The sequence below is a fragment of the Hylaeus volcanicus genome, chromosome 7 (assembly GCF_026283585.1).
Source record: "Hylaeus volcanicus isolate JK05 chromosome 7, UHH_iyHylVolc1.0_haploid, whole genome shotgun sequence".
Taxonomy (NCBI): domain Eukaryota; kingdom Metazoa; phylum Arthropoda; class Insecta; order Hymenoptera; family Colletidae; genus Hylaeus; species Hylaeus volcanicus.
Genome location: NC_071982.1, coordinates 3,481,764 through 3,508,729, shown reverse-complemented (window position 1 = coordinate 3,508,729; position 26,966 = coordinate 3,481,764). Strand labels below are relative to the sequence as shown.

The 26,966-nt window shown below is 43.5% G+C and overlaps 1 protein-coding gene across 3 annotated transcripts in view; it reads left to right on the top strand.

Annotated features, from left to right (window-relative positions):
* Positions 1-18,333, top strand: part of LOC128879602 (uncharacterized) — a 28,004-nt gene extending 9,671 nt beyond the window's left edge. For 2 of the 3 annotated variants that reach the window (XM_054128912.1, XM_054128911.1), the window contains exons 4-8: positions 4,563-4,655; positions 7,461-7,563; positions 7,624-7,810; positions 12,817-12,898; positions 13,075-18,333. In XM_054128912.1, the coding sequence (XP_053984887.1) occupies positions 4,563-4,655; positions 7,461-7,563; positions 7,624-7,810; positions 12,817-12,898; positions 13,075-13,221 (612 nt within the window). In that variant the 3' untranslated portion in view covers positions 13,222-18,333. The remainder of the gene's footprint in view (positions 1-4,562; positions 4,656-7,460; positions 7,564-7,623; positions 7,811-12,816; positions 12,899-13,074) is intronic. The other variant, XM_054128913.1, reaches the window with a different exon arrangement.
* Positions 18,334-26,966: the final 8,633 nt, after the last annotated feature.

Here is a 26,966-nt window from a genome sequence, read left to right as displayed (position 1 = left end):
CACTTTGCACTTTTTATATCTAAAGATCTTATTACAAGTTCGCAGCCATTAGCTCTCGATATTATTCACGACCCGGAGATAGAAGGAATCAAAGTTCCTTCGATCTCCCTCTACATAGAGTATACACACACACGAGCTTAATACTAAGTACGAAACTATGGAAATCAAAGAAAACAAAGTCCCTTTGATTTCCAAAGTCTATGTCTGACTCTGCCAAATAACTATTTGAACTAAATGGAAGCTAAGTGGAAATCGCGACACGACGCGATCACGTAACTGGAGTTACCGAGTCAGTCCCGTTTCCTCTTGATGAATCTGACTCGAGAGACGACGACCGACACCTCCGAACCAGTCCTCCACACCTCACGCCACGTCGGGAGCCACGGCGGACCCAACTCGCGATCTGTCTCACTGCGCTTTGGCCTTACTGCGCAGCTTGCCGAGTCCTGGACTACCCAGACGTGACGCAAGGAGTAGAGAACTGACCCGGAGGCATCGATCGTCTTTCTCTCGAATACAGATCCACCAGGATGGTGGCAACCGACCTTTGTGTCCAATTACACAGTTGGCCACTACACTTATCACATGAAGTAATAGTGACCGAAATGGTGAACGGAGTTGCGAGTCCAATATAGACTTACGAACAAACAAAAGAATTGAACAAATGTTTAATAATTATTTGGCAGAGGAGACACTCGTACACGCATGCCTTAAAACTAACCAAACCAAACTAAGATACCCACAAGGGAAACTACAAATAGGAGGGACGCGAGACGCGGAAGCGCGATCGCGAGATCCATATCGATCGAGGGTCGCGCCTCGCTTGTACGTCTCGAAGTAGAGAAGAGAAAGGGCGAACAACAACCGCGGGGCGGTCGCGTCGAAGGCTCGTTGTATCTCTATCGTAAAAATAATTCGCGAAACATTAATATCACAGCAAAATCATATTCGCCATCATTGTTTAAATAATAAGTATTGTTAATAATTAATTTAACTATTGTAAGAAATTAATATTTAGTTGTCCATTCCGTAGATATTAGAATATTGACAAATTTCTCACGATTAATGTCTCGAGTGAATACTTATTCAGAACCATTATTGTTATTAATGTTTAATCGAACACTGAATGACGCTGTATATATAAAAAATGTTTAATTACGTCGAATATACTAAGTTTGAATTGTTCCAATCAATAGATATTAAAATATAGAAAAATATCTTATTCTGAACTTTTCGTGTTCGGAATTATTACTTTCTCGAAAAACATTGGTATAATAATCTAAAACTTTAAAATGCATTGAATATGTACATTTGAACACCCTCCACGTTGTACTATTCCGTATTCCGTACAGTTTATTGCTCTGGCAGCCAATTTTATATTCTGTAATTTCAGCTCGCCGTCGGCGAATCTTGTGCTTCCCTTTCGAGCGACCCTCGGAGAATCTTCCCGCGCAAAAGAAACGCGATCCACTGAAGTTTCTGTTTCTCCATTATTCACGACTTCATTATCGGATATATCAGGTCGACCCATAAGTAATGCAGTTTTTTTTTTTCTTATCGTGCATTAAACCAACACGGGTACCTCACGAGGCGAGCATCTGCAAATCTTTCACTGTGATCTTGGGAAGAACTCTTTGAATTCTTTGTATATCTCCAAGCATCTTGTAAATTATTCCCTTTTGTACTTTCGTACGTATTACACGCGGTATAACGAGAAGGGTTCGTTTTATCCGCAGTTGCATTTTGCGGGTGCGTCCGACTGTCTCTCGAAAAATGGGGTGGAGAGTGGAAGTAGACCTCGATAATATGATTTTGGACTTATCAATTATTAAAAAGTTTGTCTTGGAAATAATAAGAAGATTGGAAACAAGAAACTCCTATGCTCGTGACCAGTAATTGGCTGTTCAATCTCGTAGGAAGCAAATTTAAGAGACTTTCTCCAAAAAGGATATCATGAATTGCAAACGTGAGCATCGATCCTGAACTTCGAAAGTGAGATTACTCACGGGAGGGGGGATGGAGGATGGAGGGTGACCCGATATCTCATTCCTAATTCTCAGAGTGTCCGCTCCGATATATTTCCCGGAGTTTGGGATCGTGAAACTTTCGCCAGAAGTCACTTCCATTGTGTTTAATGTCACAAAGACGGTGTATCGAGAAACTAGCCATCGCTGCAGGGCTGGACAGTGATAGAGGACTGATCGAAGGGCAGTGGAAGATCTGAGAACGTGGTATTTCCACTTAATTCTTTTAGGTCAAATCCATCAACATAATGCCACATTTTCACTAATAATATCCTGTCATCAGATCGTAATTTCATTTTTAAACTAAGGGTGAATTAAGGGTGAATCTATATCTATTTTCCTAGGAATAATGCCACATTTTCACTTAACTTCTTTCGGTCGAACTCAACAACATAATGCCCCACTTCTACTTAAGTCCACAGTATACAATGTCTCATAAATGGTACATCTAGAAAGTAGCCATCGCTGGGTGGGTAGGTGACGACAGTGGGCCGATCGAATCGCGACAAAAGGCTGTGGAAAGCTCAGAGAGCGGTCGCAGTTATCGTTATCGTGTCTTTGCTGATAAAACACCGCGATATCATCGTCGTCACCTCGGCGATGACGTTGCCTTTCATTAACATCTCAAGTGACCTCGTCCACGAAGCCTTTCTGTCGGCTCGTTCATAGAATATGTATTACGGGGCGTATCGATCGGCGCGCGTCGATATTCTTTACGCGCTTAACGACAGCTTGTTAACGAACTTTGTGGCGATTTTTCCACGGATAATTCTTAATCGTTTGATAATTTGCCGGGGTAACTTTTTCTCTGGAGACTGGAAAGTTGTGTAAGTTTAGATTAGAACTACAGCCTCCGAGACTTTCTCGTCGCCTGGGATCTTTCCCTTAGAATTCCTTCTATCTTTTTTTTTTTTATTGAAATTTTATTCGTTTCTCGAAACTTTCGTTCTTCGGAATAAGTGGAATTTCGTCCTAACGCTAAAACACTTGTTGTAATCCTTTTAACCATTTCGAAGAGAACTTTGCAGAATTCAATTCAATGGAATCAACTTGCGCAAAGTAAATTTTCTTATTGTCGTGATTAGTATTATTTGCATTTGTGAAGTAGCAGTGCAAGTTTGGCACGAAATCTCGGAAGATTCGTTCTTGATTTTAATACCCGAATTACAGCGTCAGGCTCCTGTCAAACTGACTTCCTCTTCGTCAAAGTTCAGACAGGCGAAATTCTGACACGAATCGTCGTAACGGAAATTCCGTTCCGTATCCTACGAACGAATGTCGGCCTAATCCGCCGCACTCAGTCGTTTGTACGACAATAAAATTACATTATAAACGGTCTGAAATGATCCTGGTTTTGTCGTGACGGCTGGCACAAGGAGCATTCCGTAATGGACTTTCGTTGTAGGGAGAACGTGAAACATCTTTTTGTCGGCAATAACGTGGATAAAGAGGGAGAACGGCCGACACTGCCGGGTGTTCGGCTCGTTTCCGCCCCCCTCGCCCTCCCGAACCATAGACGTATCGTTCTCCGATCACGTAGAGCTGGAGACGTTCCGTAGCGGGAAAGGCAATTCCTCTTGGCGACGCGAAAATCATCGCGTCGAGGGAATTTCTTGAGAATTTTCCAAGAAAATTCCGAAGAGGGATAGAGTTCCTACGCCGTCCTTACTTTTCAAGAATCTGGAGTTGGTCACCTGGAATCGATCGCGAACGTCCACGAGAATTTATTAATACGTCCATGTTTCTCTAGCGCGGACTTCGTTGCTCCACTTATCATTCTCTGGCTCATATTTTATTCATCGATGCATGGTTCATTTAGTTATAGGGGTAGAACTCTATAACTCCCGTTTAAACAAATATATTCACTCGTTATTTGGGTATGTTATAGTACCAACCTTCTAAGTTTTCAACCTGACTTCTCTTACTCTGTAAGTCTCAACTTGATTACGATGCATCTATGAGAATTTTAGTAGCCAATTATGGATATGCATCTACAATTGGTGCAATGACCAGGTGGTCCATCAGGTCGAGACTTGTATTAAGCATACTCTGACATAACAAAAATATACAAGGTGTGACCAAATGTTTACATTAAATTCAAACAAATACATTCTTAATAAGTTTTTATTTTTACTCAATTATGTAACAGTGTGCAAATTTCCAGTGTGAGGTCCATGAAAATCCATGAGCTGATGAACGATAAATAAGAATTGAGATTCGCAGAAATGACGTTACTTTCCACTCCACCTAATAAAACGCAACGAATAAAATACGCTTTACAACATTCTATTTACAAATGATTTTGTACAAAGGCACAGAATCTGATATTTTACCATCGAGGAGGTACCTGGTTCCCATTCATTATTTTCGAACGTGCCCCACGTGTTAGAACCCATCTAGTACATCCCAGGTGAAACGTTCCGTACATCAAGCGCAATGATACTATTCAGCGCGCACTCGAGTTCGAAGCAGTCGCGTTGCGGATATAGGAAACGAACCTTGGAAACTGCTTAATATGCTATGACGCCGTGTGCTTAGCTGGCGCCTCTCTGGCCGTGGGGTCGTCCCGGTCCCGGCGGAGTTCCTTGGAGGGATCCCAAGTTGCTGGGTGTGCGCTTCCTCGAATCCCTGGTACGCGTACTCCTTGATTGCGTTAAGCACGAAGATCCGCGAGCGATCAGCTTGTTACGCCTGGCTCCCTTCCTCGCGGTTAGGCTTGCCTGGAAATTAGGGAATGTTTACACAAAGCTCGGACGTCAAGATCGACCCCGCTGGCAACTTGTTTATTGCTTTGTACATAGAAGCGCCAAGCGGGCTCGAGCGTTCCGGATACGGGAGCAGTAATTATGTAGGTGAAACCTAAATTGGCGTGCGATATTAAAATGTTCACGTGCTTCTGCGTGTGTAGAGCTGCTGCATTTCCTGGTGAATACCTTTTTCATTTAACGGTACACTCTATTCAAACGCATGCAGCTTGAATATCCCCTCGACGGTTACTTATAATACCACCCGACGTATTCAATGGTTTTCAACGTTATGACTCTCTAACAGGTCGACCTAGGTTGGCTTAATTAGGTTAACGTAGCACAGCGTGTGACTGCGGCTGGAATCGCGGTGGGGGTGGTCGACTTTGGTAGGCAACCGGTCTGGGATAGTCTCGAGTAATCCCCCATATGTAACAGGATACTTTAATCAATATCCTTTGACATCGATACTCATCAACATGTTGATGTAACCTTTGAAATCGACGTAGTGTAGTCGCGCCCTCTGACGTTGACACCTCTGCGAGACATCCTTTCGCATGGGCGACATTTCCATTTAGGCGTCCACCATTTTGGCTAAAAAGTGACTATAGAGGATACAAGAGGGTACTCAGCACGAGATACTTCACCTATCGACGCCTTTCCTTACCGCCTCTGACCAATGGTCGCCTTTTCTACTTAAAACGTTCTCAATTCTCCTTTGCGCCGTTCACGTTCCACTGGAACTTTTTGGACATTTATACCGAAAATAGACGATACACAAACGCTTAAAATTTTCATTTATCTCTCTACAGCGATCCATAAAAATTTGTAAATATTGGTGTGATTGGAAATTCCATGAAGATTTTTGTCGAAACAAATAACACGTGTGCAACGAAACACCATTTATCCGTGCTTGTCGAGATCCGTACGTTAATGTTTGCGCTCTCCAGGGTCGTCGAGGGCGCCCCCGTCAAAGTTTTGTCCCCGGAAACGAAGTAAACGGTGCGTACCGGCGTCGACAAGACAGCCGTAGGTTTTTCCGTCGGGCGGCGCATATCGTCGCGCGTGGGCGTCGGCCAACAACGTTTGATGTGGAAATTGACGCTTACATTAACGTGCTTTCGGGAGGCTGCGGCCGCGTTTCCGTGGAGACGGCTGAAATCGAGTCCTAGACCCATCCAGCCTCTCTCGTCTCCCGGCATCAGACCGCCCGAAACGATCCCGCGGAGCGAAACTCTTAATTTTTAATTAACCGCCGGTAGCATCCTCGAACGCTAGATACATAACCGTCCCGCGTTACTGCGTAATTGAACGATCCCTTCCCCGTCTCCCAGCTTCTACGGCCAGAAAGTTTAAACTGAAATTTATTACCGTGTTCCACTTCAGCCAAGTTTACTTCCTCCCCGGTCGCGGTACATTCTTTTTCGCTCCTTCCCGCTTCGGGAGCCCTCTCCGTCCTTCGGTTGCCCGCCTCGTCCTCGTCGATGTCTCTTTGTCTCGCGTACCGGTTACGGGACACGGATTTATGGATGGTTTTCTGTTTTTCTTCGTAATAAACAGAGCGGCCGAGCTGCAACCGAGCGGCTAACTAGAGCGACGTTGATGGATGATGGAGCTTGCCGCGTTAAGTCGAGCCTCGGGCCGCCTAAGTGATTACTGATTACGCGGTGATGAATTCTTCTGGAGAGCTTTATCGCTCGCTTCCGGGATTCTTTGGTTCAGGTTCCTCCTAAGACGCCGCCAGGGCTAGGTTACGTTAGGTGGCTGGTTTAATCAAAGGCCGAGGGTTTCTTCTGCTCTAGAGGAAGCTTCTTTTATTTATTGAGGCATCTCTAGTTTAATTAGAAATCGATGGGTCTGCTAGAGCTTCAGAGGAACACATTTCTGGAATTTTTTCCCGTAATTCTATCTATATGTATTATATATCTATATATATTTCAAGAAATTACGATTTGCCTCTTAAAGAAATTTTAACCCTTTGCTGTCGTATTAAATTTAGACATGTGTAAAATAAAGTATAAAATTATATATGGGATCGATACGATTAGTATGGTTCTTTGCCGTGGTGGCTAAGAGCAGACACACGACCGCAAAGTGTTAATTCATTGGCTAGGACGACCCCATTCCACCCAACAAAGTTTGCGTTGACGATCCTGATGAAACTGCGGCGATCGGTCCGGGATAATGCTGATCAAGATATAATTCTAATTTCAGTTTCATCAGAGTCTGGGTCAACGCTGACATTGACTGAACCGTGCCGCAGCTTTCAACGAGATCTGATTTACCGCCCAACCCCGATCAAATTGTAATCTTAGCTTCGCCGGGGCTCCAACGCCTATCTTCATCGCTCCGCAATGCTAGTTTCACCTAGGCTGATTGTAGACTGATGTAGATCGACACTGATTACGATCAAGCGGGAATGACAGCCTCATCAAACTCCGCGCTAATGCTGCTCTTGACGGGGTTACAATGCCAGTTAGGGTCTAGGTTAATACGCTGACCACCTTACGCCTGACCTTCCAACCCCCGAGGTCTCCATTAGCATCGAATATAGAATTAGAATTCTATTTCTGCACAAAAGTCAAGGACGAGCCTCGCAATCAGCACTCTGCATGAATTGGAATCTAAATTTAGGGTACTGTTCGGCTGAAATTGCTACAGTTCCGGCGGGTTATCATAGCGATCGTTCCAGGGCTGGACGAGCAACTCCACCATCGAGAGGCTGAATCGAAGAGGCGTCAACCCCCTGGCCGTCACGGATATGAACAAGTTCTTCGACGATAAGGCTGACCCAGGTAAAGAAGAACACTGGACGACGCCTAGCTAGCTGGTTTCTAGGTCGATTCGTTCCTCAGGTATCGCCGCGGATATGCAGCTGGTGCAAGATCACAGGCACCGCTACAACGAGGAGGTACAGGTGTACGAGTTGACCGGTGGCGTGGAATTGGTGCCGCTTTTGACTAGCAGACGTTATTACTCGCAACCACAAAGCACTCGTCACGTTGCAACCGACGCCACGCGTCCTGGATACTCGATAGAGCCGTACGTACCGCATGGAAATGAAATTTGCATTCCACACTCTGGTCTTTGTTTCCTTGTAGATCTCGTTGATCCTTGTCAATTAATTTTTTCGTTTTTGAGGGCTTAATTGCTTTCTTTCACTGGTTGTTTGAATAGTTGGCTATAGAATTTCCGGGTTGGTTCTTATATTGTACCGAGGCAGGTGATTATCCAACTTGGTGTGTTGGTGGATTGAAACTTCAAAAAAGATTTTTATTGCGCCTGCTCGCTGCATTATATTGTTTACATTTTACTAATCAGTGTAGCACAGTTTCCAAAATCTTAACGAAACATTGTATTATTTAATCGCAACGAGTCAAATGCAAATGCTCATTTTGGAAAAGAGTTTTATACTTGTCCAGCTTGCCACAGAGTATTAAAAAGAAAATTAGATACTGGACAGCTCCGTTATAATAAAATTGAAAGTGTAAGGGCACCTTGATGGGGTTTTTACCGAAGTTTCATCGCTTTATGTATCGATAAAGGTTGAAGTTATTTCGATATAAATGCTGTTGTCCCTTCCCCGTGAACAGTGACCTGACTAATCAAGGTCGCCCAAGGTTGTTTTGTCAATTGATGTTCCGTTTTCCCTCGGGATCGGGAACAATCTGCTGAAGTTACAACCCGGATCGAGTCGGCGCATGTATATATGCGATGCAAAGCGTTCCCAATGCGCCGTACCGATATCAAAATGCGACGAGCCGTGAGCCTACAATGCAGGTCTGGTTGGCGCTGTTACGGTCCTTGGGGGTGGTCGGAGGGTGGGGGGGGGGAGAGGAGGTAACTACATTACAGGTAATCAACCCACTGACCTGAACTCTCTCGACCCCGACAACTTCAGCTGTCGCTCTCTCTCTCTCTCCGCGACGTTGCCCCCTTTCCCCTCGAATGTTTGTTAACGTTACAGTCTGTCGGCCTGTGTACACGTCAACACGGAGCCTTCCTCGCAGCATCTCGGCACGTTGGTCCTCCGCTCGAAGGCGTTCGGGTAATTACGTGCTGAAAAATCGCTGGAGACGCCCGCCTCTTCGAGCGTTGTCTTTCATGCCGCTGACTCTCCTTTTACTTTCTCCTCTCACTTTGACAGATTGCTTCCACCCGTCCCACCAGGCCCCCGTCGCTCTACTAATTCCGGAACGGGAAAAACCAGCCGGATGCCTTAACTCCGAACGGATGGATACTCAAAGGGAAATTATTGCGGAGACTTTCGCGGCGGCTTTTATCTCGAATTGGCGACTCGATTCCGGGATATCAAACGTGTTCCCGGGTTTTTTCGTTACTCTCGAAGACGCGGGATCGCAGCCTCGTTTGGAATATTGCGCGTAGAAGGATCCTCGACGATCGGGATTTTTTACCCCGTGTACTCGGGGAATCCTTACTTTGTAGCTTCTGGAGAGCCGGAGATGGATCCGCGGCGAGGATAACTTTTTGAAACTCGCTCGTGCGAGGTGCAGAGCCCATCCAGCTGATAGAATTATTTCTGATTTGTTCCGTTCCGTGAGTGACGTCTTTCTTCATCGCGTCTGACTAACAATGACCTTTTCTACTTGACACGTTCTCTACAGATCGATTCCTCTCCTTTACTGTTCAACTTCTCACTGGAATTTTTTTTATACTTGACCTAAAAATAGGTGACAGATAAACGATAAAAATTGTCCTTTAACGTGTCACATGGCCCGATAAAAATTTATGAAAATTTTCAAAAGAGTAAACTGCCCCGCACTTACACCTTTAATTTTATTATATCGAATCTTCCAAGCGAATGAGGATTATTCAGGCGTCTTTTAGAGAAACAAACCCCCCGGTGATATTGTTATATTAATAAAACGCTTCGTTATTTCAGCTCGAAGTCGTATAATGGAAGATACGATATTGTTTCGTCGCGGTGGAGCGGTTACAGACGGGAACACTGGGAGACTGACGTATAATGAGACACTTTGATAGCGTTTAATGGAATTCTGTATGAAGCAGCCGCCGTGGGTGTTACGGTGTTTATAATACGGTCGGACGCCGGCGGGGCACCGCGGCAATTAATCACTGTCGATTATCGGCTGCTTCGCTGGAGTGAAAGAAAGCAGAAACCCGGGAAATTTTTCGTTTCGCGACCATCCCGCTCCGCGATATTACTAAGAAAAATGCGGCGATCCAACGCGATGATTTTTCAACGTTGCGCGACTACAACTCTTCCTCGTTACGACGGAATCTTTTTATAACAATTATTGATCCGTTATTTTGGCCGAATACAACGCTCGCAGCGGTTTTGTTCAATTTACATTCAGAGATAAATATTTCTCTGCTCCTCGTGACGATGAAATTTTTTTATAACAATTACTAATCCGTTAAGTTGGCCGAATACGACGTTCGCAGCGGTTTGTACAATTTTCGTTTAGAGGTAAATATTTCTCTATTTCTCGAGAGTTAGCGTTGCCGTCCGAAGCAAACTAATCCTCTAATTTCGGTGGTGCGTCGTTTTCTTCGTGCAACACGAGAGGTGCACACGACCGAGCTAAGTCTCGCTCCATGCTCGCTCCAATTCGTTTCTTGTCTCCGCTATAATGAAGGGACACTTTCATTGGAGAACGTTCCTCGAGAAAAGAATAGACACTGGAACAATGCGCTGCTCCTATTTCCGCTGACTTCTCGTACTGTTTGTCTTCCGACGAAGGAAAATTTGATCTCGCACTAGTGTCGCTCTTTTCGAAAGATTTTCTCGTGCAAATCCGCGCGAAACGACATTACGACTCTCGAGTGTCCTCGGACGTCATTACGATCTTAGTTTGCTATTCGGAGCAGCCTTTAATAAATTTCCAGCCAGAAAGAAATCGAAGCTCCTGAACTTTTGATAAATTATAAAGAATTAAATATTTAACATACGTTTCGATTATTTTAATAGGTATCATAATAAAACCTGCTTTTAGAAAAAAAATATCGTAAATATTATTTATAATCTCGATACCAAACAAATATTTTTTCCATCGTTAAAAGATGTTAAACGAATGGTAAAATACTCGGATACGTAGATCGTGCCACTTTCTTGGAATAAATTCGCAAAGAATGCTTACCTTCTTAATACGACAGAAGCTCGAATTATTTGAAAAGTTTACCCGATCGTTAAAAGTTCTGTTATTCCCGGAGCCCTACTTTTTACTTAATTTATACACTGTTTCTTTCTGGCAAAGCAGAGTAAGACGGATTTTTAAATGATAAGAGGGGACGCTATTCGAATAAGCCAGCATAGAAGAAGAGAATTGCATTCTCGTCAGAGTTTCCAGCATTTTATCTGCATAATGACCCACGTAAGCACCCTTATTAAAGGGTAAACACCCTTAGCAGACTGGCCGGTGTACGTGTCACTAAGGCAACTCCCGTGCTTATATTTTCTTATGTGTTTGGTACGGCTTAACTCTTTGGAGGTAACGCGAACACGTACCAGGGAATTATGTCCCGCCTATGCTCGAATCTTCGCGTAATCCCTACAGATTTTTACAATTTCATGCTTCTAATGCGAACTCTTTCCAAACAATAAACCGCCGGAGGGCTGGAATTTAGGTGTCTCCATTGTTAAGCGATACCCGTTAATTCTTTTTTGTTGGAAATAAAATTCACGTTGTTCCCGGGATATAATTCTAGTTCCATTGTGATTTCAGTAATTTCACGCTCTTAACACGGTTCGTTTCAGTTCCCGAGGCAAAGCGTACTCTCAATGAAAGAATTACGTTCGTAAATCTCTGTTACGAAGCATTCGTGTACTCTTTAAATCGGTTCATCTTTTAGATACAATAAAATTTCGAAACTTTCGCAGTTCGGTCGTAGTAGGAACGATTCTTTGTGTAAAAATTAATTGAAAATGTGCAACGACATTTGTTCATACGATGTGCCATTTTCGAGAAAATTGACGTTGAAGGATCGTGGGGTACTTGTTTGATCGAGCATGCGTCTGACCATTACTCGCTACTTTCACTTACGTTCCACTAACCGGTTACAGCAGCAGCTAGTGGAAGCAACCACTTATGGTCAGACGCGGTAGAGTAATCGTAGTAAGTTGCACCGCATACCCAAGAATCTTCAAAATCAATTGTCTCGTAAACAAAGCCTCGTGTGAAAAAAATTGTGTTCTACTTTTTTCATCCATTTTTTCATAAAGAATATATTCTGTATCAATCTTAATTTTTCTTCTACAAAAATAGTACGCAGTTTCCGTAGGCATACTTTTTAAGGCCACTGAGGCTTCGTTAGCGATCTAGGTATGGTACAGTCACACGTGGGTTAAACTCGCTGGATATCTTTGTTTTCATTTCCTTCTCCCGGAATACATTCAAAAAGCACGCGACGGTGGTATCGCGGCGAAGCGATTTCGCGACAGCGATATTATCGTAAGTTTTCATACGCATTGTAATGAGTGTCGCGGCCATTAACCGGGCCGGTAGAATCACAAGTTATTGTTCGGAATATTTATATCATCGTTTTCCCTTTGTGCCCAGCGGGTGAAAGCTTCACGGGGCAACGGCTAGCAATTTTCCCTGGAATTTCCAGCGCGTAGCTACGCGAGGCAATTATACACTGCAATTTCACCCGTTTTTGATCAACCATTTGATGATGTCTGACTAAACTTCCGGCCCGGGAAACGGTTTGCGCGCTTGCGCTTCTTCGGACGCGAAAATCGAAGGTGTTATCTGAGGCGCGTCGTCGTCGTTACGTTCAAATTGCACCTAACGGAATCATCTCGCTCCGCGGAGTCGTAGTTTTCTGCATTGAATTACCCGCGGAGAAAAGGAAACAAAGAGAAGGAATTTGCAAAGATGACGTATATCTAATGCTCGTTCAATCGTATCTACATGGCACATTGGTTGCTTGAGAACTGTTCACGCAACTTTTATGTGTTTAATCTTTAAGTGGATGAAGACTAAATTTATACATACTGAGAAGCACGCATTAGTATGTGCTATGTCATAATAAGAATCTCTTTAAACTTTTCTTTACGAGAGCAGATTACGACCGCTGGGGATGAGGAACCGCGAGTACATCGCTGAACTCGTCGAGCAAATCCGACGAAAACGGGAGATCGCATTGGTAAGTGGAAAATAATTGAGAAGAATCGCATAGAAACGGAACTATCTCTCGTAAGCTAGCTCATTCGAAAGTTAGTGCCAAATATGCTGGCCGCTTGTCGCTTTAAATTTGCTTGGCAGTGAACGGATTAAAAGCAGACGGTCGCGTGGCTGGTACAGAGATGATTTTCGTTTCAGGAGGAACGACGGACGGAGCAGGAGAGCTGTCGTAGACATTTCGATACCTGGAGGAGGCTCTGGGGTCGGCCAGGCCACGGTGCGCCCATAGATCATGCCCATCGTAACAATCTCCACAACATCCTCTATCGTCCAGCTATCTATTGAATTTCGGGCCCGCGTCTTCCGTGCTCCTTTCGCGAACTCTTGCTGGAATCCCTTCCAGTGGTGGAAAGGGTTGCTGCCACGGGAGATAATAATGTCCAGGAAGTTTACAATAGAGGACGCGGAACAACGGAGGTTTTCGTCAGAGATGGGCAAAGTTTCATACGAGTAACAGGTAACGAATAACAGTATTCGTGGCGTTCATTTCAGCGCGATCAGTTGAATTTTTATAAACAATATAATTGTCGTGATACACTAGCAATAAGAACTATATACATGTTAGCACTAAATTCCATAGAATCTGTAGTTTTTTTTGCCAGTTGAAATTTTCATTTAGATAAGAATTTTACCCATCTCTGGAAATACGGGGATAGAAAGTACGCGACTCTCGACGACGGGTAGGGACAATGCGTGATGGATTGTTACGAAATCGTTCGTGTCGTTCGCGATGGAGCGAAAAATGGCACGCGGCGTGGAAGTTGGAGCGACGTAACAAGTGATGCAACTTCGGTAGAGGAAAGATGAAAACGGGAGCCGCGATAATACGAAACAGCGTGCGCTGTATAATTAATTGGCGGTTTTGCATAGAAAGTACCGGCGGCCAGAGTGGCCAGAAGCGAATCGAGTTAGGGGTGAAAGTTGGAACGAGATCAGGTTTTCGGCCCAGGTGAATATCATGGGCGCGAATGCACGGCGGCTCTTTTTTCACCGGGAGATATTTTAACTGACACTTAATAGCTTAATGGGTTCGCAGATTGAGTTAGCAGTTACAGAGGAGTTAGGATCAGTGCTAATGCGAATGTTTCAAATGATATTCATTAGCGACAGAAGGCATTTAAAACGATGCAGTGTTGGGAATTTAAACCAAATTTTATTCGAATAACAAATAGATACAGTTTTATTCGATCGTTATTTATTATTCATTGTTCGAGTTGTGATTGTGTAGTACGTACACGTTATCCCACTTGTTCTTCGAAGTAAATTTTTCCTAACTCTGTTAGGAAACTGTACTTTGGAAATGGATTTTTGAAAAGCTCCTCGCGATTTAGCAGCCCTATATCTCCGTTAAATTCTTCACTTGCCGTATTTCGTACTCTGCAAACACGAAAAAAATATTCTTTTACTCCAGTCACGGAGTAAAACTCTTCGATAGAGCGAAAGCAAACAAATATTTCATCTTTTGAAACATCGAGAATCCGAAGATTAATTCCATCCAGGGAAACATGGAATGGAAACCAGAACGAACTCGAGATAACTCGCGTAGGGATTGGAGAGCTATTAAATTTCATGAAAGCCCAGCAAACGCGCGAGAAGACGTTCGATAAAGCAGAGACGCGATACGACTGACCATGCCTCAAAGGAGCAATCTCTGACAGAATGCAGTTACGTTGGCGGATGCGATGGTTTTTAAATTTCATGAGCATCACAGACCACAGATTTGCATATAGATCTTGAAAAGAACGGCCAAGCTTTAGGAATATATTGCAAATAAATTCTCTGCCTGTGCTTCACGTATTGATAACAATTCTCTACCCATACTTCGTGTACTAATAACTAGTCAAACTTCTTTCTCAGTCATATTTTCGTTCATATGTATTCGTGGCCTATAAATAAATTCGTATATAGTAACAATCAGTCTTCGATTAAATATTAATAAGAATCGCAATAACCAATTACGTTCCTTTTGAGTAGCTTCGTGTGCGGACAGCCCAAGTCCGAAACAAAACAATTCGTGACTGTTTTTCATTCATCATGTTTTTCAATTGCTACAACGTATATTCCCGAAGTTCGACCTATCGGATTAGGAACATTCTGCAGATGTATCCCCGCGCGTGAGTGACTCGGAAATCAGAAAGGTTCAAGCTTCTCGTCAAAAGCGAAGTTCCTGGTTACTATCGATACGGCTGCTCCAAAAAACTTTATTGGTTACCTCGGGTACGCGAGCATCAAAGAACGGAGAACGTCCGTAGAAAGGGAAGGGAAACAGAGAGGTCTCGCAAAACTTGTTCGGAATATTGCATGCCAGGCTAAACAGAAAGCGAGTACGCGTCTGAACGTCACGTTCATACGTTTGTCCTACACCCTAATATTCTAGGGAAACGCTCGGTGAAATTTCCCATCGCGAATCGCTCACAGTAGAAGACAAAGCTTGTTTTTCCTCGAGTAAAACAAGCCAATTGCACATTTACACAACAGAGAGCTACACACCTGCCTCGAAGCTTTCCTCCTCGGGTTGTCTCGACGAGACGGAGAATTTTATTACTGATTGCCTGAGGAATGATGAGAGGGGTTGAAACTGAGTGTAAAATACAGAAGCTAACAATATAAAGAGCCATTCTGAAAAGAGTGGTCAAATTTTAGGAATCCATTACAATTAAATTATCTATCTATGCTTCACATATTGATAAAAATTCTCTACCTACGTCTCGCATATTGATAACTGATTAAATTTCTTCCTCAGTCATATTTGTATTCGAGAGCTCCAAATCAATTCTCTACCAATGCTTCACACATTGATAAAAATTCTCTACCCATGTCTCGCATATTGATAACTGGTCGAACGTATTTCTTCGGTCATGTTAGCATTCGAAATTTACCCTTGTAGATAGTTATAAGTAGAGTGCGGATCTTTACGCAAAATAAAATCCTGGCGAACGTGCCTACAAAAATTCAACCTAAATAGGAATTTATTTTATTCTGCAAATATTATAACATGAACTTTACATTTAATCTTTTTTATATTCTTACATATCGTTTGCATTTTGTAGTTTCTTGCATATTCGAATTTTCTATAAATTCATAAAGATTCGCAGTCTAGTTATAAGAAACGAGGGGGTTGTCAGGCCACGCAATAGTTTTTGGAGTACAGAGGCAGGGGTCCCTCTTGGGAAACATCTCGACGCTCTCCGTTCCCGTCGATCGGGCCGCATAATGCGCTAATTAGAAGTTAATTGGTGTTCAATCCTGGAGGTCCCGGCGCGACGAGCTCGCCCCTAATGGACGCCGCCAATTTAATTTGGACGTTGTTTGCCGGCCACGACACGGTTTGTATTCCTAAACGCGCACCTTTGTCCCGTCGTCGGCCATAGAGAACGCTCGGTTCCATCCTTTCCAGGGCTGCGTTTCCCTTCCTCTTCTCCTCTCGCGCGTGAAACCAACAGAATCCAGGGGTTTCACTTCTCCCCCATCTCCCCGGTTACGATTCCCAGGTCCGAGAGAGTCCGTAGCCACCGGAGCCAAGCCGAAAGCTACCACCCTCCCCATTGTCTAACTATTGTGTCCCGTTACCGCTGTGTGTCCGTTCGTTCGTTTGTATAAGGGGGGTGATTCATTTTCCGCGAAATATCAGTTCCTGCGCCGCATGAATTGCGACTCGCAACGGACGCGTAAAACCGCGGCCCGCGTTTCAGCTCTTCCTCCCCCATGCAGCAACCACCCCTGTTCGTCCTTCTCCTTACGCGTCGTCCTCTTCCTGGTCGTTCATTCGTTTCTGTCTCTCTCGCCATGCGCATTGTCAGCGAAAATTGGGTCGGTCTCCCCGGTGACGCTCCTAGACTGCTTGCCGTCTCGAATTTCCCACCTCTCACTGGCAAAGATATTTTTTTCTCTCGTTCATCCCGCCGAAAGAATTCAGGGGTCGATTTATAGCAGGCCGCAGAATGGCGAACTTAAGAATTCTGTTATTTTAAGAAAAGCGCACGTATGATAATTCAAGAGATTTTGTTTTAAAGTTGGAGACTTTCACTTTCAGATTTTATTAACACTAGAACTAAAGAAATTAATTCTGAAAGTCAATGAATGAAATTTATGAATTTTGATGAAGTTAGAAAAATAATTGAGTAGTCTCCAATAGTCTAAATAATATTTAATCCCATTTCGAGAATATTTGCCCGACAGTCAACGTGTTGAGAGATTTTTTCCCAATAATGCGGATTTCCCTCGATGCCTCATGTAGTGGCGCCATCTGCAAGACCGTTGTGAAAAATTCCTAAAAAATTCCCCGAAATTGAGGCCACAAATGGAATTTCAAAAATCACGTTTTTTTATTTCTATCATCGATATATTAATCCTTGTAGTCCCCTTTGTAATTCAGTTCTTTTACGAAATTCCGCGTCCATTTTTTAAATTTCTCGAAAAAAGAGCACCCAGTTTCTGCCATCTCCTGGTGCCCGCCGTCGGCGCCCTCCCCTCATGACCTCGTTGCTCGCTGGTTGAAATGAGATACGCGACCGTTGCCGCGAAAATTGGTCATTGCTATCTACGTTTTCCTTTCCCTTTTTTTTTTTCTGTTTTTTTACGGTCCACTGTCCGAATGCGTGTTCATGCGGCACCGGAGAAATAGAAAAACGCCCCCGGCGTTTCCGGTTGGCTGTTTGCGGGTGCTACTTTAATTTCCGGTTTTGCCTTCGGGGAAAGAATCGCCGCGCCTCGTACTATCCCGCGTCCGAAACGTTTTCGAATCGCGTTTGTATACCGAGTTGACGATCTAACGAAAGACGCTGTTCTTAATATCGGAACTAAAATAAGAAGTAAGTAACCAGGTACTGTGCCCGAGAACTCCATCGAAAAATTCACAGAGATTTTAATCAAATTCTTAGGTGATCTAAAATTCTCTACCCCTGTTTCATATATTAACACATTTTCCCCAGGATGATTAACAATATCGATTTTGGTAGATTCTATAAGGACTCGTATAATTCTGAAAGAAAACATTCACAGACCTATGGTTTCATGATTTTCGAGGGAAGCTTTCCAGAGAATGTATTTCAAAGTATTTTCTGCGAATGAATAATCTCCCGACAATGTGTCCAACAGTTACCACGTAATTGTACCCGTGTCGGTATAATACACAAAGGTATTGAAGCGTAAACCGTAATTTTCCATCATACAAAAGGGACAGGGAAACACGTGATATTATTGCCATGTTTGATTTATAAATTTATCATCGGTGGTCGAGAATATTACTCACGTCCTTTCAACGAGATCTCAAATTTTTCAATAAAAGAACGTAATACGTGCAATTTCATTCTAAAATCTTGTCGTACTATCGTATCAACGGACAGAAATTTTACTGGAAATAATTTCGAAAGCATCCCTCGGAGATTATAGAGTGATGTGTGGAACGAGTTCGAGTCGAGTATTATGTAGAGAAAAGGCGTGTAAAAAGAGAGGAACAGAAACGTAAGTGGTAGTGTACCGCACATAGTCAGACACGGTTCGCACCTAATCCAACACTCCGTATGTTTCTCCGTAACTTTCGACACGTACGCTTTGCTGAAAACTTGTAATAAAAGCTTTTCCGTTTTCTACACGCCTCGGCATGATGTACACAAATTTCCTCTTCCATCGTGGCTGGTGTTATCAAAAACTTGGATCTGGTGTGAACATGGTCCGAGCGCGAAAATGGATCTAAAGTGGATGGAAACATACGCTTAACAGAAGAATGACGTAAACCTACTATGGAAAATCGAGCTTCGGAGTGTCGGATTAGGTGCGAGCCGTGTCTGACAATGTGCGGTACACTACCACTTACGTTCCTCTTCTTCTCTTTTTATGCGCCTTTCCTCTACATAATACTCGACTCGAACTCGTTCCACGCACATCACTTTGTAATCTCCGAGGGATGCTTTCAAAATTATTTCCAGTAAAATTTGTATCCGTTGATACAATAGTACGATGGAGTTGTCGATAACTCCAGACTTGGCACGGAGTTAACGCGCAAACAAAAACGGACTCCGTTGTCGCATAAAACAAAGTTATAGTTACGTTAGCGATATAACGAGTGATCCGGTATGGCCGACGTTTCGATGTCATCAATTTCAATTAAAACGACCGAACGGAGCGTGTAACTTTATTAATAATCTGCGTCATCCAGCCTCGATATTTGTTTCGCGAGCGCGAGGCGTCGTGCGCGTGGGATAATTTTCGCCGCCCTGAGAGATACGTGATCGCGCAAGCGGCGGAAAAATTTCCGTCGCATGGTCGACGAGTCCGATGATTAATAGCTCGGCCGTAACGAGCGCTTCGGTCCTACTTAATTAGAGATCGGATAATTTATGCGGCAGACGTGTTCCACGCGCGACCGGCGACGCTCCTTTCTTCCTTTGTAGCGGACGCTTCCTCCCGATCCACTTTTATTTCTCGCCCGTTAATTGTCCCACGCCCTTAAAGGAGCGCGATAAATTTCCGTCGCGCGAATAGACGCCGCGATTAATTATTTCGCGCTGTTTTGTCCGCGCGAGTCCATTATTTCGTTTGCCTCCCGTCGAGCCAGTCACGAGGACTCGGTTAATTGAAGTAATTCGAGCCCGGATGTGTGAAGTAATTTTACCTCGGATGTTCGAGATATTTTCGTCACGGATATCTCGCTTCTGGTATCGGGTAATTTGGCTTGAATAATTTTACCGCGACTACCTGAAATAGTATGATTCTGGATAACTGAAATTGAGTTCTCCCAGCAGTATTTAGGTTTCTTCGATATCCTAATTATGTTTGGCAGCTTGCATTGGTCTTGCATTACGACAGGCCAAAAGCTGTTATATTTTATCATTCTATCTTGTTATTATATTTATGTTATTACCAAAGGATTGGCGAAAGTTTACCGATGAAAGTAAATCTGAACGCAAACTTGTTCGTAACATTTTAACGAAACGCCCGCGGCGTCGCTTTGAAGTTCGTTTACCGAGCGCGTTCAACAATAGACGCATTCTCTCTTCCGCTCACTTTTACGGAGTAATTAGTAACCACGATCAGTGAGCAAGCGGTCAAAGCGAATGTAATCATCGAATATAATCAGCTCGGTAATGACTTCTCTTTTCATTGTAATTGAATCACCAATGATGAGGTATATAAGATTCCAGATTCCAGATGAAGTTTACGATTAAACCGTTAATGATCGCGACGGTTTTTGCTAATAAACCATAAAAGTAGTCACAGAGCAATCAATTACCGTCAGAGTTGTTCGAACAAACGTCGCCCCGATAGTAAATTGTTCCGTACAGTGTGTTCCATTTATCTCGATCACTCAGAAAATTTCTGTTCTTTTTAGCGGGGCACGTTCGCTCTGAAATTTCTTCAATTAATCCCTGTCTGTTATCGATTGCGTGATACGGCAAAGAAACAGCGAACAATACTGAACGTCCCAGGGGCGGCGCTGTATCGAGGACATTTTATTTGTATCAGATACGCCCTCCCTCGTCGCGATTCGATAAGTAATTCCTCTAAGAGCTGCTGCAGCGACTTTGCTCGATGAAAAGCCGCCTTCAGGAGCCCCGGGCATTGTTTAACACCACGTATCGCCGCGGGAACGCTGTTGCGCGTTCCGAAAATTTCACGGTTTCACGACCGTTTGAGAATTCCGTCTCGACGAAAAAAATCATCGAGCCGGGACCACGGGGTATCTTAAAATTGTTCACCCGTTAAAATATGCGCATAGTCGGGACTGGAATTGTACTAAATTATTCAATTTCAATCCGCTGCTCTATTTACTCTGGAATCAGCAGAAAAAGAACAAAAAAACGGGAAAATTCGCGTACCCGGAAAGTGAATATTCATGAAACGTTATTTGAAAGATGGAATCGATAACATTTCTGCTAATAATTCTCGTATATTTCTCGCATATTTCTCGTGGCGAGAGATTACGTTGTAGTGATTATCGATAATTGTAGAGGTAATTAGACTAAGAGGTAGAAGTAAGTTAGTTGTAATGTATTCATAATTATTGTGTAATATTTCGTGAGGCCTCTCTTATGTGTACGTATATAAATAAATTTCTATTGCTGCACGAGCGTTTTCATTTAGCGATAGTTGACGGATGGACCAATCTGTGACATCAGAATTTTGTTAAGATCGAAAGTATTAGCAAACAAGAATAAAATTATGAAGAAATGAAAGAAACAGCATCTCCTATCTCGCGTGATTAATTTTCTTTTAATAGATTTCAATGAAAAATCTAACACTAATTTATTTTATGAAATTTCCCTATCCAATTTCGTTTAATTCTCTCATCCAATTTCGTTCAACGTTTGCGTTCCATCTTCCCGCAGAAACGTAAAGCCTTCTCCCCGGAAAAAAAAGAACTCCACGAATTCAGCATTCCGTTCATGAAAGTAAATTTCTCCCCCGTTGCTGTTGGCAAACGGTCCAAGGTTTGAAGTATCGAAAACACCCGCGAAAATGGTCGGCGTCACGTTGAATGGCGCAGCCGGAGGTACGTCAGCAACTTGCTACAGTTACATAAAGTTAAAAGGTTTCCTTGCAACACGTATCACCCCCGAAAAGAAACTTCTCTATAAACGCAGAAAGACCGTTTCGAAATCCTCTCGGAATTCCAGCTGGCGGCGAACGCGGGCCAGAAAATAAGTCGATTGAATCGCAATTCTGCTCGTCTGGTCGCTTTCTTCGCCTGCTGGCGCACCGGTATCGATCTTCGTCGTGTCGAGATCTCTTTCGAAATCGCTTTTCCCGAGCTTGCGAGGCGGTAATTGATTTTACAAGTTCGACCGGCCGCCTTTTCCGTCTGTTCTGTAAATCGTTCGCGGAGGGGTGAAGGGAGAGAGAGAAGAGGAAGAGGGGACCGCGAACGATAGATCCCCGAGATCGTTGAAACTTCTCCGCTAGATATCGACGAATCGTTGCCACCGGGCGCTGCTAGCAGAAATGTAATATTTGTTCGCGGTTTCATCGCGATTCGCGTGATGGACGACCGTGCCGCGATTGATCGGCTTCTTATCGCGAAACAAAGCCCAGCTCTCCGCCTCTAGTTGGGAAAATTTCATTCCAGAAAGTATCGCCGAGATCCAATTCGAAGGGCTGCAACGCGCAGTTGAAGATATCCTAACTGGCTATCAAACTGGAAACGTCCATTTTCCAGGAGAAATCGTTGTGTTTGCAGGTTAAAGTACCTTAGGGATTGAGAAAAGAGTTAAAAGTGAGAGTAAAGAGACATGGATATTGTCCTCAGGGGCTGTAGTTTTGTTCGATTGTAGCTACAGTACGGGATTAGCGATCCCGGTGTACCCGAGTTGCTCTGCGACGGTTTTACGATTATTTCTAACGATCTCGTCTGATGGCTAACATGCTAATGCTCACTCTCCGTCTTCGCCACTTTTTAATATTCACCCTTCCTGAGTCTCCTACCAAAACTCCATGGAACCTTCGAGATTCGGCACGTGCCTTTGGCACGTGTCCTCCTTCGAGTTATTGTCGCGCGGTTTTTTCTTTTCGGGCCCGACTCGTCGTTTGATATTCCTTCCCTAAACGCGAGCTATGGGAACTTTAGCACAAAGGCGCTGCGAGAGACTTTCGGCCTTATTTTCGTGACCGATATCCACACGCGAACAGTTCTCCGAGTCATCGCAGCAATTAATAAACCCATTTAACAATAATTCTACAAAGATCAAACGGTGCGTTGCATTCGGGCGCTTATGATTTCGCAGACAGCCTTCCGGTCGCGGTACGAGTTGCCCCGTCCACGTCCGGTTCTTCTCCCGAGCAGCATGGGCTCTCGGTACTATGGTAAGGAGTCACCACTCCCGGTCAGTTGTTGGCTGCCGTTGTTACGACGACATTTGCCACTCCCGACCAGTTTTGTACTCTCGGTGCTACGGCAAATTACGGCCACGGGTTTCCCCGTGCACGTAAAGGCTTCTAGCCATGGGCGAACCCATGAACTACTGACTTTGACCGTCAGCGCCCGAAATCGCCTATTTCCCCATTCGAAGTATCGTTAATGCACTAAATGATACATTAAGTGATATGGTATTAAATGGTATCCTCTGTAACCTCCTTTTTTTTTATGCTTTATTATTTCTATTACATTCTGTCCGTAACACGAGCTAATGAGGGGGCCATTGGGCCCCAGCAGACGTGTGAAGGATAAAATAAGTTAGGCAGTGATGCGAAACAATGGAAATGTGATATGGAAAAAAAAACATGAATGCAACTGGTGATTTGTAACGAGGCTGTATATTCCAGACCAATACATACGGTAATCAATACAAAACAAATTACTTTTATAAAATAAAGAAACAAAGAAGGACTTGGGTATTGCAATACACGTACAGAGTTGCCAACAATTTAAATGAGTAATAAACATTATTTTCCACGATATTACACTCACGACGTGTTACTAATCAAATAAATTTAATAAAATTCCGCGAAGGTCTACTCGAAGGACTATTTTAATGAGATTAATTTGGCCACCTGTTTCAACTTTTAAAAGGTACCGTGGCAACATGTTTGAAAGATTGTAACGAACAGGGAGTAATTGAGAGCGAAAATGCTTCGAAAGCGTCGTTACTGGAGAGAAAAGCTGAGAAGGAAAAATTGCAGTGCGCGTTAATCGGGCACGAACGAGGTGCCAAACTGCTGTTTGATAATACCAGTGTTTCGAATTGATGAATTTCACGGTGATTGCGTCAAAGCTTCAATCTTTCAATTATTTACGGGCGTCTGGGTCAACAGTTCGAAATTGACGAATTTCTGTTTGATCGGTCGACCGGCGTGCCCACCAGTCCTGGTAAATAGTATTTTTTTCTGGATAGTTACTAGCGAAACTCGAGCTTAAGTTCATCCTCGGAATAGGAAATTATTCTTACGTTTAAATATTAATATAAAACGTAAACGAATCCTTAACACCGAACGAAAAAATAAATTCTTTTTTATACAAACGAATTGTTCGAAGCAAATAAAGTCACGATGAGGTTAACGGTAGACCAGTGAAAACTGTTTTCCATTTTAAAAGTGACACGTAACGAAATAAAAAAATTTGGAAGCTGTCAAGTGAGATTTTTTGCCCGCTCGAACACGAGGAGAAAAGTCAACCGTTCGAAAAGCTGAATCCGAATAACCGGCCGAAATGGTCTGAATGAAAACTTTGGAGTCGAAAGCGTTTGGAAACGTCAATTTGCCGACGTCTTTAAAAACGAGCCTGAGATATGCTCGGCCATAATCCCGTGTCAGCGAGCTCGGTGGCCATCCTCGTATTTTCCTCTCGAATCATTTCTTGGTTGGGGGCTAACACGAAGACACGATAATCTGTTTCGACGTGAAAGGAGGACCTCGTATCGACCGTTTTCAAGCCCGCATCGATGCATAAGATATCGGCTCGAGTGGAAAAGTGATGCTCTTCTTGTGCGTCGAGGGTTGTTCAATGATCTTCCGTTCAACGACGTCTTTTCATCCTCTCCTTTCTATACAACGTCTCATCGCCATTTCTCCAACGAAATGCCTTAATTTAATACCATCGCGACTTTAAATCTATTCCAAACCAAACGTTCTAAACTAAACTAATGGGAAATATAAATGAAATGCACTCGATATTTTCAAGTACAAAGGGTTAAACATATAAATAAAAAAAATACACTCTTTTATAAAATAATATATTTCAACGTGAATTATCGGTTCGATAGATATTTCCATCGACACAATCCCACGCGATATAGCAAGAACAGGTGAAATAAATTATAGAAACAAGGTGAAATAATTTTAACGAGATACGCGATTCTTTTCGTCGATGCAAATGGACCAGAATTGTCGTGAAATAGAATATACTATGATTAATCCCTTTATCGAGCGTGTTCCCCAGCGAATTTCTCTGTTTTCGTTATTTCGAAATCGACGTGGCTTTGTCGCGTTGCACACTCGTCCCTACCGCGTCCATATACATTCTTGTTGTTCACGCGATATGTAGCCCTCGGCTGTTGCAAATGCAATAGTGGATGTTCGATTCAATAGCGCGAGGGTTCACAAAGGCGCGCAACGAAATGTGACGGGCAGAAGGGATGATCGTCGATGAATGGGGCCAAAGAAGCCCGGCGTTTCCGGTCGAACATAACCCTGGCTGGATTGTTGCAATTTGCAGGCTATTAAATCGGCTAATCGATGCCATTCGATGCGCGGATGACGGTCATCGTCGAATGCGTCGATGAGCAGTAGCTCGTTGAAACCGCGCGCAGTTACGTCGTACGAAATCGCGATCGAGCACGGGATTGTAACGTCGATTGCACGCTGCTGTATCCTCATTGTTTTCCCGCTCATCGTTCCTATACAGAGCGATTCGTGAAAAATAGAACTCGAAAGGTGAAGTAATATGTCAAAGATGACACCTGTGAAGGAAAATACGATGTAAACAAATTTTCTGTTTCACATCATTTTAAAGGTTGTTCAAAGGTCAGCGCTGTTGCGTATTTCTGCACCGGAGGTCATTCAAAGGTCACGCATAATTGGATTTATTTATGTAGCGATAACTAGACTGCGGATCTGTATGCACGTAAAATATGCAAAAGGTATATGTAAATGTGCACGAGTAATCATCTCGGATTATTACGAAAATTAGATATGCCGTAGTCTTTTCACGATACTATTAATTAATTAAATTAGTTAAGTAAATTTTCGAGATACCTGCGTTTAAATATTACCGATTCTGCATACAAAGCACATAAAATATGCAAAATAATATGCATTTCCATAAAGGTCCGCAGTCTAGTGATAACAATATGATACACCATTTAGGAAAACGACAACAGACCTAAACCTAGACCTGACCTCGAGACGCTAATAATCGTAACTTGAAAAATGACCGAAACGAAATTTCGTAAATATTCACAGCGTTTACCGAAAAATAGCTACGAGCAAGCGTGTTGAACAACGACGCTCCGGTTTCGCGTCTTGCTGGAAGCGTTGGCAGCCACGCCAATTGCATGGGAGCTCGAAACAGAAAAAAGCCCGACGACGATGAGAAGAAATCGCGTTTACTGGAATTTCATCGTGCCGCCGTACGCTGTTATTTAACCGGCGGCACGGAAAACGCGAGCACGGTTTTGCTAAAGTTGCATTAAACTAGGCGCATTCGAGGCACGAGCTATTTCCAGCATTCCGCGTAACGTGATACGTTCCGCGATCAATTTATCCGGCCGTGGGTCCGAATTTCCCCCCGCGCCCGCCGCGGGAATCAGGAACCAGCAAACAAACGCGGTGGAAAAGGGAGCTACTCGGTTCTTTTACAATGCAGGTCAGGGTTCGTCGGGTTCCTATAATCCAGGAGCCGACCTCTGATTTCACGCGGAAAGTATTGTGTAACCGGAGATACCATTATGTGATGAAATCTGTGAGATGTTTCATTCATGGAGGAGCCCATTGTATTCTGACCTAGACGTAACAGACTGACGACAGTCCGAAAGAATTAATAATAAATGAAAATTCATTGTTCTGTATAGCATCGACTTCGAATTTATTTTAGAATTTTTTATGGAATCCGTATGACAATAATGACCAGACGGTGAAGTGGGAGATAGACGAAGCCTCCAGCTTGACCTTGCGAGATCAACTCATCGAGCAAAATAAGGAACAGACTATGACAAGCAGAGTGATCGGAGCCTTTGTCTGACCTAGCTCAATCGATATAGCAGACCGAGAAGTGTACTTATTAGGCAAAGCCTTCTGTTTGACCTCAAGCAGGTAATTGATAAAGGAAAGCGGGCGGAACCTCCTGCTTGACCTTGTGTGACCAAAGCATCGAGCAAACTAAGGAGCAGACTATGACAAGCAGAGTGGGCGGAGCCTTTGCCTAACCTAGCCCAATCGATAAAACAGAGGGAGAATGGTACTTACTAGGCAAAGCCTTCTGTTTGACCTCAAGCTAGTAATTGATAAAGAGAAGTGGGCGGAGCCTCCTGCTTGACCTTGTGTGACCAAATCATCGAGCAAACTAAGGAGCAGACTATGACAAGCAAAGTGGATGAGCTGAT